The sequence below is a fragment of the Spermophilus citellus genome (genome assembly GCF_964194105.1).
Source record: "Spermophilus citellus genome assembly, chromosome: 4".
Classification (NCBI taxonomy): Eukaryota; Metazoa; Chordata; class Mammalia; order Rodentia; family Sciuridae; genus Spermophilus; species Spermophilus citellus.
This window is the reverse complement of record NC_138185.1, coordinates 53783955-53804739: the sequence shown is the minus strand read 5'-3', so window position 1 is coordinate 53804739 and position 20785 is coordinate 53783955. Positions and strand designations below refer to the sequence as shown.

Genomic DNA, 20785 nt, shown 5'->3' with positions numbered 1-20785 from the left:
GGATCAAACCCAGTACCTCACGTGTGCTAGGCGAGCGCTCTACCACTGAGTCACAACCCCAGCCCAGAAGTTGGAGATTCTTAAAAAGGGGGCCCAGAGTCTCTGTTCTGGATGCAGCTAAGGTGACAAAGGGCATTTGCAGAGATCCTTCCCCCCAGGGGTCCCATACAATACCATGGGGGAAGGGTACTTTTGAATCAAGCTGCTACACTTCCTTTAAAATGAACTCCAGCTGGGCCTCATGAGAGTTTTGCACAGGGTTTGTGCTCCATGCCCAGCTGTATCCAGAACAAGGGAGACAGCTCCTTCCAGCTCTCTTTTCTCTTTTTCCGGTAGCTTCATTAAAGTGAAGAATACTTTATTCTGTAACTGTGAAGGGACAAGGGGAATCCAGTCCTGACTACACCCCAGGGCCAATCTGTGGAGGAAGCTAGAGGCCTTACCCACAGCAGAGTATTTATTTTCTAGGAGAATCCTAGCCACTTACCTTTCTCTGTGAGGGAGGTTGGGCACCCTGCCTGGGCCTGAGCCTCCAAACTATAAAGAGGGGTGGGATGGCCAGCTCACCTCTGAGAGCCTTTGCTCTCAACAGCCTGTAGGCCTCAATTCCCATCAATACTACTGCCCTGAACAGCTTACTGGGCCAACATTTAAGCACCTAAAGAGCTAAATGAGAAGGTTAAGTGACAAATGTAAAGAGGGAAAAACAGTGCTCCCTGCTAAGTGCCTGTCACCTTATAGTGTGCAAGGTGGTCCTCTTATTGACCGCCAATGGTTAAGGCCCAAATGAATGGAGTGGGAAACTAAGCTGGGACCTCTTATCCCAGGGCCCTTGGTCCCTCAAGGAAGGAGGGACAGGAGTAAGCCTTGAGAAACCTCAGGAACCATATGAAAAATGATGCAGGCATGAGCATATGACTTTGTTTTCCTTCTGGAGACAGAGAGAGCCCACAGTCTTCATAACTTTTCAAAGGGGCCTGTAGTGGTGAAGGACCACTGAACTAATGAGCAAAGCTCATGGAAATAGAAAGGGTTTCCTTTTCATGTGTGAGAAATAGATACTACTGCCATCCTCTTCCTGGAGGGCAGGGGAACTGTGCCATAAACAAGAGGAAGTCAATTAGCACCAATTTCATAAGCACCAGTCTCAATGAGACACTCAAGTCCATCTTTGGCCTTGTACCCTATCACCTTGGGGTGGGAATGAGGGATGCCAGGCTGCTATGGCAAAGCACAGCCAGAACCTGGTGAGCCAGGGCAGTGAAAGAACCCCCCAAATAAAAAGATATCCCAGCCAGGTGTGGTGGTGCACTCCCGTAATCCCAGTGACTTGGGAGGCTGAGGCAGGAGGATTGCAAGTTCAAAGCGAGCCTCTGCAAAAGTGAGGCACTAAGCAACTCAGTGAGACCCTGTCTCTAAATAAAATACAAAATAGGGTTAGGGATGTGGCTCAGCGATTGAGTGCCTTGAGTTCAATTCCCAGTTTAATTAAAAAAAAAAAAAGATAAAATGACTTAGAAATCCACCATCTTCCTCCTCCCATATCAGCAAGGCAAAAGAGAACACAGCTCCCTGCCATTTTCATATCTGCAGCCATAGGCAAAACACTGCATAGACCATTTTCTGAGATCTGTCCAGAAGATCCCTGTGTAACTAGCAAGAGAGATGATGATAGTACTTGTTCTGCTAATTTGGGAAATGGGATAGTGAGTGCCAAAGCACTTTGTGAAATTGAAGCTGTTCATTCATTTGTAACTTAGTTCTCATTTTGCTGAGAGGAATCAGGAGGTACCCTTCTTCCCAACACCTGTCACTGTCCTGCAGTCATGGACAAAAGAACAGGCAGCCATAGCCCAGTTTCATCTATTGTTTTGAATAACCTCTGTCCCTCCCTAGATATTTGCATGGAAGTCCTAAGCCCCAGTAGCTCAGAATGTGACAGTATTTTCAGACTCTCTCTCTCTCTCTCTCTCTCTCTCTCTCTCTCTCTCTTTTTGTCTGTCCTGGGTATCAACCCAGGGTATTGCACATGCTAGGCAAGCACTCTACCACTGGGCCACACCCCTCAGCCCCTTGAGATAGTCTTTAAAGAGGAAATTGAGTTAAAATGAGGTCATTAAGGCCAGCCCTAATCCAATTTGACTGGTGTCCTCATAAGAAGAGGAGATTAGGATGCAGATGCACACAGAGGGAAGACTATGTGAGGACACGGCAAGAATGCAACCATCTGCAAAAGACCAGAAGAAACCAACCCTGTAATGCCTTGATATCAGGCTTCTGGCCTCCACAGTTAGAAGAGAATAAATTTCTGTTGCTTAAGTCACCCAGTCTGTGGCACTTGGCCCCAGCAGCCCTAGCAGAGTAATACACATATGAAGTCAGATACTAGTCAGCATGCCCAATGTCTAGCAATTGTTAGTACTTTTTTTAGCTTTAGCAAGTTAGGATAAGGCTTCTTTAATTCTAGCTCCCTTTAGAATTTTTGTTGTAAGTTAATCAAGGCAAACAGTTTATATCTAAGAAGCTGATAAGCAAACAACAGATAAACTTGTATACATGAGCCTAATCTGTGAAAATTGAGATACATTACAATAAATATTTACTAAACATCCATCTGCATCAGATTAGAAAGCTGCTGAACTGATAAAGGAATAAAAACAAATGAGGCATGGCCTTGGCTCTTTAAGAACTTTGTACTATATTGTTAAGAGATGGGCTTGCATGCTTCAAGAATAAAAGATGTTCTAACTCAGCCTGGGATCCTACCTACAAGTCCCCCTCTCTCAGTTATCTACAGACCAGGTCAGTTCACCTTCCCATCGTCTCTCTACAGTTCTGGAATACTGGACACACTCTCCAGTCTGCTGCTCTAAGCCTCCCAGGAACCTTCTGCAGCTCTCCTGCCTGTGCCGTCTGTCACTGACCATCCCAATCACACTGAACTAGTCTTCAGGGTTTCCACCAAACACTGCTGTGTGCTCCCAATCCAGGGCTAAATCCAGAATGTAAACATACAACTGCTAGGAAGAGCAGGCCAAGTCTGAGGACTCTGAGCAGCCTTCCCAGTAGCAGGGATATTGGAGCCGAAAAGGGAGGGTGGGGAAGAGAGAAATGTTGGGGGAAGGTTGGGAGCAGTCTGTGCAAAGACTGAATGGAGAGATGTGTGAAGTCATTGGAGAACGACTTTAAAGGCTGTGTCTGGGCTCAGGGGGCCACTGGGGCCCAGACCAAGGAGGGTCTGGGAGGGAGGGATCCCTTGGAAGCCTGAAGAGGAGATAGGTGGGGGGAGTGAGGATGCCCACAAGAGGCCCATGAAAAGGACCATGCAGTGATCTAGGTGAGGGAAGATATGGGTGTGGCCTGAGGCAGAAGACACAGGATGTGAGTAGGGCCAACTGAGCAGCAGGTGGAAAGGCTCCAACTGATTAAACAAGGGGGGGGGGCTGCAGGCTTCTCCTACAGAATGCAGAGGAATGCTTCTCTCTGAGTCAGAGGTAGCATCAGAGATGAGGACCTGAGTGCTGGAAATGTTGACTTTGAGGTGTCTTTGAGACACTAAGTGGAAGTATAGAGTGCGCAGGTGCAATAATACAACAGTTTTTAAAGGTGTATTTTAAAATTCAACCTTTTTACAATTCAGAGGAATCATGCCACTAGAACCATTGGGTTGTGCCAAAAAATATGGAAACATGGCTCGTCCTTGTCTTTTGCATTGTCCAGAGGGGACTGCCAGGTAGGATGGCCTGCGTTCTCTCCTTCCCCATGTGTGAGACCCATCCTGGGCAGAAGCCTGCTCCCACTCCCAGCCCATGACACAGTTCATCAACTCCTGAGACCAATTTGGTCACTTACTGCCTATGTGTTGTTATTTGCCAGGAACTTTTTGTTTGTTTGCACTTTGAATGGCTCTAGCACACAAAACTGTCAGATAAAATTCCATCTGTGGTTAATGGAAAGATCTGCTTAAACGTTGCATCACTTCTGGAAAGAAACCTGAGCTCTGATTAAACTCTGGGGGCAAAGTCCCATCCTACAAAACAGAATGCCTACTCCTGTCCTTGAAATCGGTTTTTGCAACTCTGGTGCATTTAAGTACTAAAACAAAGAATCAAACTGAAGGCTCCCAGTGCCAAGGAAGGAGCCACCGGAGGGCCTCCCTAACAGTATCTTTATCCTTCCATTTCCGTCATCCATCTGGCTGAAAACTGAAGGGAAGGAAAAGGCTGAACTCGAGTCATCACGCTAAAATGTAAGGTTTGGAAGACACAGGCAGCAACGTCTAACTATAAGCCAGCTTGGAATGGAATCAGAACAAGTAATTTTAAAAAAATTTGTGAATCCTTTCAGCTATTGGCTGATGCGCCTGTAACATCCACCCTTCTCCAGACTTTTGGCAAAAGAACAAGTTAAAAACAAATGCTTTCAGTTTGCTTAAATGACAGCCCTTGGAAAAACCCAGTGACTGATACTGCACGCTGAGAACACTTGGTCTGTTCTCACCAGGATAGGGCTGAGCAACAAAGCAATTTGAGCAAAATGGCCCTTTTCAAAGATGGCTAAAAAAAAAAAATCAAGTAAAGGTAATTAAAAATGTAAGGAAAACGATCGCACAATGCTAGCACAGGGTCATGAAAAAAGATGCTTAATAAGTATGTGAGTGTGTGTGTGTGACTGAAGAAGCAAGTCCTGCTATGGCCTGCCCTTGCTGTGTGTTTTGTTTTGTTGTAACCCATGTACACTCTATCAGATTTTATTTGATGTTGGGGTGGACTATAAATTCTATCACTTATCAAACACTTTTATACAATAGAGACTGGAGCTAATTAAAATAAAATACCATCTGTATTCGATTGAACTTTATCCTAAGCCCTATAACATTCATTTCCAGTTTGGTCATTCCAACACAATGGTAACTTTGCATTCCAATGTCTTAATAATAATAAATCATCTTTTCCTTTTGCTAATAATATTAATTACACAACTCTCCAGATGTTAAGGTGTCGCAAAAAGGCTCTTCTAATGTAGAAGAATGGTTCAGATGCATTGCAGTGAAAGATAACACTAAATACTTACACAAAACAGCTAATTTCACCAAATATTTAATTGGAATGACTAGGCAAAGTAAATATTCATCAGACTGACAGCTAATTGATTCGGTTTGCCTTAAAACTGGACTAATGTAAACAGAGGTATTTCTGAATTCATAATTGGTTCAGATGTCTATATGCTTTCCCTGGGGCTAGAACTTTAATTGGAACTGTGGGAGACAATCAGCCAATCACGTGGAGGGTGCAGGCAGGACTGGGATGGTCAGGCTATTTACCTTTTCTCTCTTCTTTATTGGCATGATGCTTTGATAGCAGCCCTGCCAGAAGCTTATTAAGAAACTCTGTGAAAAGGGATTTTTATTCGAAAAAATTTAACTGCCAGAACCTTTGCCTAACAAGTCTATCCTTCCTTCTGTTTCCTTCAAGGGCCCAGATGATTACTGGGAATACTTTGCCCTCAGACTCAAACTGGATACAGAACTTTAGACCCACCTAAAATGAATCAACAGAGCAGGTCAGACACTGCAGAGGGAGGAATGACTGAGGCACTTGAGCCCTCTGTGAAACCTGTCTCCACCACCTACATGAATCACATATGCACAAGTCTCCTGTCCCACATTTTGCTGTGGGCTCGCCATTGCAGAGACCAGCTGGGCAACTCTGCACTCCACATCAATATTCACAGGTTAATATTTTTGGAAGGAAGGGAAGAACCACTAAGTTGAATACCATTAAAGTTATAAAATTTAGCACCAAAAATAGAGGATATAGAAAAACTACAGATTAAGGCTCCTATTTTGACTCTGCCTCCAGTTTTACAGTTGGGAAACAGCTTATCTTGGAAGCACCCATGGGGACCTAGAAATCCACTGCCTTGGTTTCTTTGCAGAGTGCACCTATGCAGGAGGCTTCCTGCATGCAAACAGCATGCCCTTTATAGTAACACTGTGTGTGGTAGCAATTTAACAGCTCCAAAGACTTCAGATGATGAAAGGAGCATGTTGTCTTCACAGGACAGATGGACTGCTTGCTTAAAGTGGGGCAATGCCACAACTCTTTCCTAGCTTAGGATTTTCTCCAAGATGACAGATGATAGGCGACTTTCAACCTCACAAAATCCATACTACAGTCTACCTTTTCCTTACTACAGTCTGCACAGAGTACCCATGCTGCTGTTTTTCCTACTAATGTATTCATCAGGTCTGCTTGTCCTTCCCCAGTTGCCCTACTCTGGGGATATGAGAAACTACACTCTGGCTTTGCTTCCTAGTGAAAGAAAGTATACTTGTCTCTTTGAAAATCATTCCTTCACTTTCCATGGTGTGAGTGCAAGTAGATATAATCATACCCCCTATCATTAGGAGAGATGATGTATATCAAAGTGCCCACGCACACAGGAATCCTTTAATAAACATTAAATTCCTTTCCTTGCTATGAAGGAATAATGAGGTTTGCAGAATGTTTTATACCTATCTCTATTTATTCACCTATCTATCCATCCATCCACCCACTCATCCATCTGTCCGCCAGTCTGTCCATCTATCCATGCATGTATCCATCCATCTACAAAATGAATTCAGAAATGCATTTAAGACATGTCTACCTTTTCACAGCCCACTTACAGGAATGAGCTTCATGGTGACCACTTCTTCAGGTGCTTCAAACCAGAACTCTTCAGAGAGAGATGTCCCAGAGAAGGGTAATTCAGTACAGTGCCAGGGATAAACCACCTCTCCCCCTCCCCCAGCTCTGTCAACACAGAAGAAGCCATGCTTGTCAGGGGTGTGGTTTGGGGCAACAAGGAGAAACCATTCTTCCATGGAACATTTATTATAAATGTTCTCTGGGACTGTGGAAATAATTTTGTATACTAGCTAGGAGCCCAGACTAGCATGTAGCACATCGCTTTTAAGAAAAGATGATTTCCATATTTAAACTATGGTTTATCAACCATAGCCACATTTCTTTCTCAGTACTGTTACTGCTTCTCACAAGAACCTTGTTTTCCTTCCTAGTACTTGTTGCCCCATGATTCATCACATCTTTTTCTATTTCTTTCTTTACTTTCAGTCAGCCCTAGACCAGCTCCATGGGCCTTACCAAAGGACAGGGATTTCAAAAATGCCTGTTGAATAAATGAACTCATCAAAGGTTCACTTGGCCATCTTAAAATTTTAAACTTACCAGGTATCTATTGACTGATATTTGTCAAATATTGACTTTGTACAGAAAGGTAGTATAATTAACCACCCCCAATAAATAGCCCCTTTTCAAATCATATTAGTTTTATCTCAAACACAGATCACATAATTTTTTTAAAAAATAACACGTTTATTTTATTTATTTTTATTGTGGTGCTGAAGATCGAACCCACGGCTTCGCACATGCTAGACGCACACTCTACCGCTGAGCCACAACCCCAGCCCAGACATAAATATTTATTTAAATATTTATTTTTTAGTCGGACACAATATTTTATTTATTTATTTTTATGTGGTGCTGAGGATTGAACCCAGGGCCTCGCCCATTCTAGGCAAGTGCTCTACGGCTGAGCCACAACCCCAGACCATCACATAAATTTTAAGGAAAAATAAAGTTAAACTTATTACCTCTATTTTAAAATTCATAATAAACATTATGATATGTGCCAATGACAATCACAAAAACATTAATCTAATTTCTAATTTTATGATTAAAATACCTGCTCAAATTGCTTAGTGGCTTTGCTTTATGGATACAATTTACATATGCATCTCTTGTAATTATTGTGTATTTGTTGATTTTTAAAATATTAAGAGATCTACCCTCACGTGAATGTTGCTTCCAATTAAATAATTTATATTCTATTTTTCCAATTAAATAATTTAGATTCTTTTCCCTCTTCCAGTACTGGGGATTGAGCCCAGAGCCTGATGCATGTGAAGCAATTGCTCTTCCACTGAGCTACACTCTCAGTCTAAGAATTTATATTCTCAAAGCCTGACGAGGAACCCTCTTTTTTGGAGCATTTAAAATGGTTTGATAAGTTGCTACACTCTGCCTTGTTTCATTTAAAGGAGATATGGAAAACTAACACCTATCTAGAGTGACATTACAACGCAGACTCAGTTATTTTTAGGACTGCAGACCCGAACACTCTTGTCCTTAGGAAAAGTACCCTGCCCGTATGTACCTGGGGGTCCATTCTGAGGAAGGTATGAGGGCCTCTGCTACTCAACGCTGATCTTTTAAAGGTTTTACTGTGATAAAAATGGTAGTAATCTTCCAGGTTTCCAATCTGCAAAACAAGAAGCAAGATATCATCCATTAATACTGTCTTACAAACAGCTTCAAAACTCTTCCTTCCCATAAAGCCCTTCCCCTTAAGTGAGAGGCTTATTCTGTTCCCAGAAGAAACAGACCACCCTTTATCGTGCTACCTACCTATATCTCTGGCACACAGTCAGTGTTTATGGAACCGGAAAGTGGGTTTAGATAGTTCTTTTTAGATAAACAACCCAAGTAACTTCCAATGAAGCACATACTCCATCAAATCTTGTGGTAGGTTAATATCGTTTAAAGTTTGTACTATCTTTGCCAAGATTTTTAGACATGAATTAGTGTTCATTTTGGGTCAAGCATCCCTGAAGTAGCTAAGTTAGTGTCAAGTCAGGTCTACACCAAAATATTCATTATAAACAAACTCCATCCTCTCCTCCACCCCATGGGTAAACTGAAATATCTAAGAATGAACACTCACTCTCAAATGCAACAAGAAAGCCAAAGAAAACACCATCATCTACTCTGGGATTGTGAAAAGCTCAGATGAGAACATCCAAACCCTTGGGGTGTCCCAATTTTCTGCCAGGGGCAGTTTTTCAGGACAGATTTCGGCTTGAGGGCTGGCTGGAACCAAGAAAAGCCAGGTGGCCCAAACCCTGGTCTTCGAGAAGCTCTGACCCTCGATGGCCCTCCCAATAGTGCAAACTTGCCCTCATGTCAGATGACCCTGAAGTATGGACATCATTCTCAGAGGCCTGCTCCTTGTTCTAACTTTCACTGGTTGAAGAAAACTGCTAGTTAGTCACTGTCCTCGAAGGAAGAGCTTTTAAAACAAAGATGGATTGAATTTCACCTAGACACTCATGTTGCCCTTCTCAGGTGAAATCATCCTCATTTGTTTTCTATCTTCTGATTAAAGGAGCAATTTAAGACAATGGTAGTTCCCTGTTGTCCATGTTTTCATTTCCTGAGGCTTCAGTTACCTGCAGTTAACTGGGGTCTGAAAAAAATTAAATGGAAAATTCTAGAAATAATTCATGTTTTATAGTATATTGGTATAATTGTTCTATTTATTACTAGCTGTTGTTGTTAATCTCTGATGGTGCCTAATTTATAAATTAAACTTTATCACAGAAGTATGTATGTTTAAGAAAAACAGTATGTGTTTATACATCTGTGTGTGCATATATATACATGTATACATGTACACATATACACAAAATACTATTGGCATAATATACTATATATTTTACATACATAAAATACACAAATACATATACATTATACATAGTACATATGTATACTATCAACATAGTATATACATGTGTCTGTGCATATATGTGTATTTATACATATATATACACGCACATACACTATTAGCAATTTCAGGCATTCTTGGAAGGTCCTCTACAGACAGAAGGACCTACTATGATTGTGCTCTCTGGTGGTTTAAATGTGAATGAACACTAACATGGGTTTCAGTCAGATAAGCCTGGTTTAAAACCCTTCCTACTATTAGCCACATGACCTTGGACAAGGCCATTCAACCCCTGTGAATTTCAACTCAATATGAGTAAAATGGGAATGAAACTATTTAACCCTTGGACTTACTTGGGTAGGACTAAAGTCTACCCAAAACACAGCACCCAACTGGCTGCCCCAACATCACTCACAGTCATTCTGTTTGCCTGGACCTGACCCCAATAGAGCTGAGTGGCCCAGGCAGAGGCCCGGAGTTACTTGGATACTGTAATTTGCGAATTCCATATCTACGCACAAGAAGACAAAGCAGATATGCAAGAGATAACCTGCTAGCCTTTCTTTCTTTCTTTTTTTTTTTTTTTAAACCACCTGTCAGCTCTCCTTTCCAGCAATCCTGGCAGTCTGGCTACCTCTTATACTTGGCATTAGGTGATATCCCTTTGATTCTCCAATAAAGAACTTCTTTTTTCACTTGAGCTTGCTCTGGTGTGTTTCTGTTGCTTACAACCATAGAACATCAAAATTATGAAAGTCATGCTGATCCAAGTGGGTATTATCTACAGTGCTTTGTTTAGTGCCTAGAGCCTAGAGGGCACTCAACAAGTGGTGGCTGGCTCTGGGAGCTGGAATTCTCTAATTCCTCTCCAAGGCTCCTCTATTCCCTCTCAGATCAAATCTGGGTCTGTACCTAACTTGACCCCTTTCTGCTGACTGACCTCAGCTTACCCTCTCAGAGTCTTCCTTCATGAGATTAATAAAGACCATCTTGCAGGTTGATTGCTTCAAAATTTAAATGAAATAAAATTCAGCAGAGCACCCAGCAGGTAGTAAGCACTTGATGTATCCTTTCCTGTGATTCTGATTCTCAGTTCATTTTCTACCTCAATACATTGTTCTACCATCATAAACCTCACTCTTTCTGTCCTATTTTACACATCAGCACTTCTTTTTATCCTCCCACAGGTAAGTCAAGTCCCCTTGCTTCTTCCTTCTTCAATGAATTGTTACATGCATCCAGAGACTTCTCCTGAAGTGTGAGACCCGCTCTTCAGCAACAGGCAATCAGGGAGCCTCAATCTATAGCACTATTTAATCAACATGTTTGCTTATAAGTAGCCACCATCCCTGGGAGGTGTTACATAATTTTTGATTCTTTTAAATGTGGTCATTGAAGTCAAATCCTATTTGGGGACATAGAGAAACTATGAATTTAATAAAATTCACTGGCAAAGGAATGGATTAATTGCAGAGCTGATGACCATGGTAGAGAGGTTCTGGAAGCCATTCAGGACAGTGGACTCTGGGCAGCTAAGCCAGGCCAGGGGTAGCCTCCCCTTGAGGAAAGTTCCAAGACCCTCTAGCCCCCTGCCTCTGGGCCACCATGATCATCCTTAGCAAAGCTGTACCAAAGGGTACAGCTGATGAAAGTTGTTCTCTCAGAGCAAAGCAGGAAAGGAACAGATGGTCCCCACTGGGTAACCAGAAAAACTGTCTCTGGGGGTAGCAGTACCAGTGCCACATCTGTTTGGAGACTTACGTCCAGTTCGGCAAGAGAGTTGAGGGCCTGGGGAGGGTGAATCTCACTGCAGGAAAAAAAAGAACACCAGCCAAAGCCACACCCTTGACCTTGCAAAGCCAGCTGCAGAAGAGGCTGGAATCTGATTACTCTGATGAAATCATACATTTGTCTTTTCCTGCCTGGCTTATTTCACTTGGTGCTCATATCTTCGAGATCCATCTACGTTGTAGCATGTGTCAGAATTTCCTGTCTTTTCAAGGCTGAAGAATATTTCATTATATGGATAGGGCTAACTGTAAAATGGAGCCACAGCTCTGTGGGAAAAGATGGCCCCATGTTACAGATGGGGAGACTGAAGCCAGGGAGGGTAAACCCAACTTCACACTGTAGAGCTTAGAAGTTCTAAACCAACAACCTCCCCATGTGACAACCTTTGACACCAAATGACATAAAGACAAAGTAGGGTTCGAGCTGCTGCTTCCCTTTTGGTATACTTTCAGCATCAAACTGACAGAGGCTGGACTCATAAGAATACTATAGTCCATGCTGTCCAACAGGGCATGATATTCTAAGAGCCTCACTGGATGCCTGAGACCACAGATAGCACCAACCCCACATATACTGTGTTTTTTCCTATACACACATACATATGATAAAATTTAACTCATAAATTAGGCACAGTAAGAGATTAACAAATAAAATTGAATAATTGCAATGATATGCTGTAATAAAAGTCACTTAAAACTTATGAGTTATTTATTTCTGAAAATTTCCATTTAATATTATTAAACTGAGGTTGGCTGAAAATAAAACACCAGAGGAGAGGAGAGTACTATAGACAAAAAGGTGGGAATGTACAAACATTTTAAAAATTCAAGGTGATTTTCTAAAGAAACAAATGTTCTTGTGTGTGTGTATATGTGTGTGTGTGTGTACGCGCACATGTGCGCGAGTGTGTGTGATTCTGAAGATTGAACCTAGAGCCTTGCACATAAACACGCACAGAGCTACACATCCAGTCCAGATATATTCTGATTTTTGTTTGATATTTACATTGATATTACAGCAGTCACTCTCCTAAGCTGGGTTGCCTTGCTGTCCTGGGATGCTGTTTCTCCTGATATGGGGTCTATGCCAAGCATTGGCTCTGCTCCCACAGATGTTGGTTGCAGGCTCTGTGTGCTACTTCTCAAGCCAGTATCTGCGAAGCCTGCCTCTCTGCACAGAGAACACTACCTTCAGGAATACTGCTGTCTGCAAGGCTGTGCTTTCCTCCTCTTCCTTCTCCAGGGGAATAGGAGAAACTACCCCATCATCCCGGGCAGGCTTCCTGTCCTGCTCAGCTCTGCACCCTTCCCAGGACTCCATCTGCTCTTCATCAATGAATCTGACCACTGGCTGCAGGCATTGTTTTTTAAGATCCAACAGAAAATTTCAATATGTTCCTCTTCTCTTTCTTGCCCATGATATTTGCATTCATGGAAGCCAGTCTGAGTACACCATCCAAGAAAATAAACCATTTGCTGAATATTGAATGATCATGTCTCTCTTCAATAATGATAAGTAACTACACGTATTAGAATATAAAATCAGTATCATCATTAATATGTCACTTAAAACATTGCAAAATGTTCTCAACAGAACACTGGAAGAAATGAGATTGAAGGACCCACATTGAGGAGAGTTAGATTTAGTTTAATTCTCTTTAACAGGATCCTCTATTAGATACACTTAAAAAAAAAACCTAGATAATTTAGGGTGTGCAGTTAATAAGAAACAATAATCTCCCCCAAACTTCTGTCTCCAACTGGAGTTCCCCAACTTTAGCAGAATACTCCCAGCTCAGTAAAACTTTCCCCTAGTGTTCCTGGCTCAGTTGGCAAGCACTGAGCATATGCCTACCCTAGGCAGCAAGCTTCACATTCAGATGAATTAACACTCCTGGAGCTGGATGTTAGGCTTATTCTCATCTTGCAGATGGGGAAACTGAGGCACAGAGCAAAAAAGTAACTTGTTCAAGATCACACATCATGACAATAGCACAGCCAGGCTTCTTAACCATCAACCCTCTACCTCTTAGCACAGCAGTCTTTGCTGTGGAGGATTCCAAGCACTTGGTCCTTGTCCTCAGCAGCAGGTTCTTTCACACAGAGCCAAACACCTCAGCAAGTGTTCACTCTCTTTCATTCCATTAAAAAGACGACGGGAGATGTGCACTGTTCCATGTATTACGTTCCACGATGACTGTGTGTGTGCATGTGGGTGAGCAAGGGTCACATATATACATGTACATATTCTGCTGTGTGGGTGTGTATGTATATGAATGTGTGCATGTTTGTGTATATATGTACACATATGCACACGTGCAGTCATGTATCACTAAAAGACAAACTCATTCTTAGAAATGTTTTGTTAGGTGATTTGTTGTTGGAATATCACAGGGTGCACTTACACAAACTAATGGTTTAAGCCAATCACTTGACATGGCCTCTGGATGCCATCTGGAGACGCGATAAACACGAGATGTCTGAGGCTGCTGCTGGATCAGTGCCACACACAGTTTATAGTACTTTCTTTTTTCTTTATAAGTAGAGGAATATATTCTAAAATAATAAAATGTTTAGTACAGTAGATAACCAGGAACAATGTTGCTTACTATTATTAAACATTATGCTCTGCACATAGCTATATGCGCTATACTTTCACATAACTGGCAATGAGGTAGGTTGGCCTATACCAGAATCACCACAAACATGTGGGTAATGCATTGCTCTAGGATTTTAGGACAGCTATATCACAAGGTGGGAAGGATTTTAAAGATTCCATTATAATATTATGGGACCACCTTTACATATGTGGGCCATCGTTATCCAAAACATCATTGTGCAGCATGTAAGTATTCAGATGTTTGTGTCTCTCTGTCTGTAAATCTTTTGTGTGTAGACACACATGTACATATGCTCAGGTATTTGTATGTATAGGAATGTGCAAGTGTTACATATATACATGTTTATATGTACCTGAGTATGTACATATACAGATGTGAACATATGTGTATTTATGTATGTATATGCATATAATGCACATGTTGAGGTCTGTATGGGTGTTTATGCAAGGTTCATAAACAAATGGCTCTAAAACACAACCAGATGAGTTCTTGATGTTCCCAAGGCCTCCACATCTGAATAAGCCTCTGGGGCTACTGCCAGTGGGCCTAATTCAGAACTCCTGGTGGTTCCCCACCTTGGTGTACATTAGAACCACCCAAGCAGCTCAAGCAAACCCACCATGGGCTGGACCTGACCCCAGATGGGGGCTCTGGCTGTAGAAGTCTGGGCTGCACTGGGCATGTGAATTCTGAAGCCTCTCTCCAGGAGAAGCCAAGCCCTTCCCAGGGAGCTGTGCCTCCCTTCCTACTGGCCAATCCCCACAGATCTCTCACGCTCAGCATGTATAAGCAATTCTGCACAGCCTTGTGAGTCCCACGCACACTGCACTGTAATGGCTGAGCCCTCTGAGCCATACCGGACCCCATCTCTGTCCCTAGCTCCTAATAGAGTTCTGGGGTAAGCACAGGACCCCACCAAAACTAGAGCAACCACCAACTTATTTCCCTACTCCCAATCTGTTCCTCCTCCTAAGTCTTGGTGGAAAGTACCACTAAACACTTCCAAAGTGATTTCCTAAATGGTTTCTAAAACTGATCCATCCATTGCCACCCATTCCCCCCAGTGCTGACCGCCCCTTGTCTCTACAGGCCTCTTAGGACTGTTGGCACCAGATTTCCTTCTTCTCAGAGGACAAAATCAGAGTCATTCACAGGCACATGAAGGGGTCTCCACAATGGGGCCAGGTCACCACTCCAGCTGCAGGCTTGGCCCCTGCCCACATCACCTCTGTCCTGTAGTGACACTACTGAATGTGAGGGGCTCTGCCCTAACTGCTGGCTCCCTCATACTGAAAAGACTAACTCCCACTCTCTTTTCAACCTTCACCTCAGTGTCACTGCCTCCACGAAGTCCTTCCAGGAGGAGTGAGTCTGCCCTCATGTGACTATCACACCCCTCGCCATTCCTTCCCTCCACCATACGCTCCTCAAAGGCAGAAACTGTGTCATCTGTCATTCCTCGGGGCCTCTGCTAAATAGGAAGAGCTCAAATACTAGTGAAATGATTAGAATTCCAGCTACAAATGACAGCCGATAGACACAGGTGAAGTGTCTTCCCCATTCCACCTACATAGAGCTAGTTGTCCAGCAAGGCCCGAGTTTCCAGAGGCAGCTGACCTGCACCTCAGTGCCTCCCAGGCACTGCTGTCTTGCTTTCGGGCGCTCTCCCGGGCCCCTCCTTAGACAGTCCTGAGGCTAGACTGCACCATGCAGTGGAATCAAGGAGATCACCTACAGCAGTGCGACCTGGGCAAGACCCCCATTGGCCTCTCTACTCAGAAGACAAGAGGCAGGCAATGCATAAATTGAGATTCCACTCAAGTGGCTTACAATCTTTATTCATGGTGAGCACACCCAGCAGATCCTCCAGAGGACTCTACTGGCCTCAGGTGGGTTGAGCACAGCTTGCAAAGCCAAATCCCGAGGGGTAGAAGCCAAGTGTGAGAAGTTTACAGGAAGAGCCTCTCCTGTCATTTTTTTTTTTTTTAAATACAAGCTTCACATTCCCTTACTGCTTCTATAAGGCAGGTAGAGGATCTGACAGATCTCAGTGGGTGCTGTCAGGCCAGACTCTCCCTGCCTTCTTGAAGGAGGAAATGAAGACTTAGCATTATTTGAAAAAAAAGGAGGAGGACAGTTCCGTCTAATTTACCATGTCTGATTTGCAGCAAAGCCACTGGTGAGCACACTGAGTCTACCTCAGATAACATTAGATCATTCCAAAGGTCCACCCGCCCACTTAGCTCTCCAATGGACATGACTGCAGACACAGGCGCACGTCTGTCAGCCTGCAAGCCAGCAAGCTGGCTCTGGGGGGAGGTGCGGGCTAAATGCACACTTTGGTCAGTCCACCAGACACCACCCCATCTTTCCAGGCCAGCGCAGCTCAATCCTGCCTCAGGGGAACAGCTGATAAGCAGCCAGGGAATGTCACAATTCAAGGTCTCACAAATGAATGGGCCATAGATGAGGCTTCTGACTTTGCAAAAAAAAACTATTCACTTTATCACTCCTAAAGCCTGCCCTTGGCTGGAAACAGATGTTCCAAGCCCTGGCCACTCTGCAGCTGCAGTGTGCCGGCTTCTGGAGCTGCTTGTTTCTTTGGGGCCAACATCTTCTGAGGGCCTTGGCTTCCTGGAAGAGTCAATGTCTAAAGTCATGGTCGTCTGAGTTCAGTTATATAATGCTATTGATCCCAGTTGGTCTGCTTAAGAAAAACAAAACTAATTAGAGCCCATAAAAACCTACACACCAAATTAATTCTGTATTGCTCTGGTGACTTCCGCCTGAAAAAAAGTTATAAATATAGATGGCCACCGAACCTATATTTAGCCAGCACTGGGTTACCTGGTATTTATAATTAAGGAAGCTCAGAGACAGAGGGGGAGAGAATGGACATTTTGTTGTTGTTGTTTTTAAAAAGCACTTTTAAAAAACTGCTTCCCATTTTCGGGCACATATACACATAACAGCATTCTGTTATGGCAGTAATTACAATCCTGACCCAAGTCAAGATTATTGCACAATTTCCTAGTCCCCTAAAATTACTTTCTTCAACATGCATCCACCCAAACTATGCAATTAAGCTATTCAATTTCCTACAAATTCCTCAAAAAATCATTAATTTTTACTAAGCAGACTTCATTTTCTCTTCCCTTAAGTTTCCAAAGCAAAGGGTCTGGCTTCTGATGAGAACCCTCAATGTAGGAACTTGGTCTTTCCCTATAATTTTACTGTCCACATAGCTATCTGAAAAATCCTACCATCTTTACTTTGAAGATTTTCATTTAAAACTGTTTACTAGCTAAAGTTTCATTAGGGCTCAGGGAGAGATTTCTTTATCGCTATCTGGAATCAGTCATTTTACCAGATTGTTCATTCCAGTGCCCCTTTAGTATTTAGTTTTGTTACATTTCGATTTTAAAATAAAGCATAAAAAATCTTCCTCTTCCTGAAAAATCCCATCCAAGGCTATCTAAGGGGCAGAATGTGGCATGTGTGGGGAGGAGACAAGAGAGAGACCTAAGCAGCCCAGAGCAAGGCGTTGCTGGATCCCAGCCGGTGACCAAGGAGTCCATGCTGGGGGATGGGATCCAATAGGATCCATGGGAGAGAGCAGCCCACATGGGTATGAGAGTCCAAGCAGGTGAGGAGGATGCCTAGCAGGGTAGGTACGTCAGAGGACATGGCAGATGAGTTGTCCCCAGAGGGACTGATCAAATATGTCAATGAATCAAGAGCAATGGGAGCCAGATCTTTAACTAGTGGAGAGGAGAGTTATACAAGAAACACTAGAAAGACCCTATGGTATTGGAATATATGTTTCAATATAGGTGGAGAAATAAAGCATGGGCATGCTTTGGTTTGGATAAGTGTCCCCCAAGGGTCCATGTGTTAGTCTCATGCTTAGTCCCCAGCCTGCGGTGCTCCTGAGAGGTGGCAGAACATCCAAAAAGTGAAGTCTAGTGGCAGGAAGCTAGGTTACTGGGTTCTAACTTCTTTGAAGGAGATATTAGGGCCCTGGCTACTTCCTCTCTATCTTTTGCTTCCCGGCTGCCATGAGGTGAGCAGCTTCATTCTACCATGCACTCCCACCATGATGAACCTTATGCTCACCCACCGGCCCAATGCAACAGGATCAACTGACCGAGGACTGAAACCTTCAAACTATAAACCAAAACAAACCTTTCTTCCTTTTAAGTTCTTTATAGCAGGTGTTTTATCACAGTAATAGAAAGCTAATTATTACAATGTGGGTGTATATAGACGCAGATGCGTAATTCCAACTCTCTCCGCTGAGCAGGCATGAGACCAACAAAAGCAACAAACCCACCAATAGCTTGGATTTTGGCTTCTAAATGCTATTTTAATACTAAAAGGAACAGGGCTCCTTGGAGACGTGGCTATCTCAGCATTAGGACAGATAAAGTACAAGAGGAACCTGTACTATCATGTTTTAGCAGAAAGCAAGGCCCAAATTCTAGAGACATCAAAAGGGTTACAGACTTACAAACCAGACTGAAGGGCACCCACTGATCAAACTGGGCACAAGAAAATCATTCTAGTATGCTTTAATTCATTGACCAAAATAAGAAACCCTGAGCACCTACAGATAAAAGTGAGGTAATAACAACTGAAAGTTTTATAGGAATACATAGCTACTTTTACATAGTTTCAAAGTATCCCTCTATAATATACTTATTAATTCTAAATGCAAAAGGAGAACTTTCACAGTGTAAATTCTGGTACAAATCATCTGAATCAAGTGATCATCACTAGCAATGGGACAAATTAAAATATGAGCCACCTGGGCTGTGGTCTGGATATGGTTTGTTCCTTCTGAAACTCAGGTTGGAGTTTAATATCCACTATGAAGTAAGAAGAGGGCAGAAATTTAATCCAATTATGGTGTTTAGAGGTGGGTGTGTGAAGGTGATGAGGGATCAATCAGGTCAACAGAGTGGAGCCCCCATGACCGAATCTGTCAGCTTTAGAAGGAGAGACATGGAACACACAAGCATGCTTTCCTGCCTTCTGCCATTTGATGCCCTGTACCACATTGGGACTCTACCAGCAGGAAGCCAACCAGGTGCTGATCCTCAACCTTGGACCTCAGAACCATGAGCCAAAATAAACCTCTTCTCTTTACAATCTACCTAGTCTGTGGCACTGTGATAGTACCAACAGGAAGCCGGCTAAGCCATGGTCAAACACGGTGATAATGAGTGCCACTCCCATGACTTTCCTGTCAGTGTACAACACGCCTGGAGGAGGAGCTTAGAGGAAGAGTGCTTGCCCAGCATGTGAGAGCCTTTGGATTGGATTCCCCAGCAAACCTGATATGTAAAGAGTCAAGGTCATAAAAATCAAGAAAATACTAAGAAATGCTCCAGACCAAAGGACCCTCAACAGAAGTGCCATGCAAAGTCATAAGGGAGCCAGAGGTAAAGGACAAATCAGTCACATTGAGCCTGACTGACTTTAATTGTTGATATTTTGTTCACTGTGGACATTCGTTAACTTTAATTTTTAATACTTCGTTAAATATTATTTATCTTGATTACCAAATATCTTAGCATTCTCTTACACTGTGTGCCTGAGGCAAATGCAAACCTCATTTATACTAGTGTCTAATCACTAACAAGACCTGCTGACCAAATGTAATCCCTGACTCTAAACAGAATTCTTCCCAGTGGTGAGTCAACTTTTTGTTACTGTAATAAAATACCTAAGAAAATTAACAAGCTATCCAGACCTCCCAAAAAGAAAAGGTTTCTCTTGGCTCACGGTTTTAGGAGGCACAAGTCATGATCAGTTGGTCCCCATTGCCTGTGGCGAGGCAACACATGACAGAGTGAAACTACTCACCTCAAAAGAGAGAGATGAAGAGGCCAGGGTTCCACAATCCTCTTTGAGGACATGCTCCAATGACTTAACTTCTATCACCTCCCAAAAATGCCACCCTGGGGACAGAGCCTTCAACACACGGAACTTTGGGAACCATTCAACATCTAAACCATAACACCTGTGAGGGACACTGTTGGGCAACTAAGGAAACCGAATTGGGGTGAGGACCAGGGGGTATTAACAGGCCAGTGAAAACGTCCTCATCTCCATGATGGGCTGTGGGATGCGCAGTTCTGAGTCTATGGAGACGGCTCTTTATTTATGTGAAAGATAATACCAGAGTGGTAGGGCTGATGGGGCCAGGTCAGCAATGTTCTTGCCAATGTCTCAGATAAAGTCTTATACTGTATTTTTAACTTTTCTGTAAGTTTTGTGATTGTTTCAAAAATTCAAAAAAAAAAATTTAAATTGCACTAGAACAAGATATCCAGACCTCCCAGTCCCTTTCCTAACGGAAGTTAAAGAATTTACAGTCTAGAAGATAAAGCTGAATTGGTTAAACTCCTATACCTGTTTGTTCAGAGTATCTTCTTCTAACTAGATGCTCAGATGGGTTCTTAGAATCACATTATTGCTCCTTCCTCTCATCAAGGCAGAACCTATGGAGCCCAGGAATTGTGTTGTAGAAGACACAGAAAAAAAATGTTTTGTTTTGTTTTGTTTTCCCCATAGCAGGTGACCTCTGGAATAGGGATGCTGCTTGAGGCCCCTCACATACCCAGGGGACGGGCTTTCTGCTGCAGGCAGGACAAGTGAGCCCTTCTCAAGGCTGCCCGCTCTGCCAGATTTGGAAGTGAGGATGGGTTCAGTCCACCTGTCCCTGCTGCCTGCCCTGTGAGGTCTGCTCTCTTTGGTTGGAATCCCCCATGCAGGAACTCCATAAAGGGGAGGAGGAGGGTC

The 20785-nt window shown here is 43.0% G+C and overlaps 1 protein-coding gene across 2 annotated transcripts in view; it reads right to left on the bottom strand.

Moving 5' to 3' along the window:
- PCSK6 (proprotein convertase subtilisin/kexin type 6) overlaps positions 1-20785 on the bottom strand; it is a 189365-nt gene that overhangs the window by 129566 nt on the left and 39014 nt on the right. For both annotated transcript variants that reach the window (XM_081291142.1, XM_081291143.1), the window contains exon 2: positions 8221-8325. In XM_081291142.1, coding sequence (XP_081147268.1) covers positions 8221-8325 — 105 coding nt within the window. The remainder of the gene's footprint in view (positions 1-8220; positions 8326-20785) is intronic.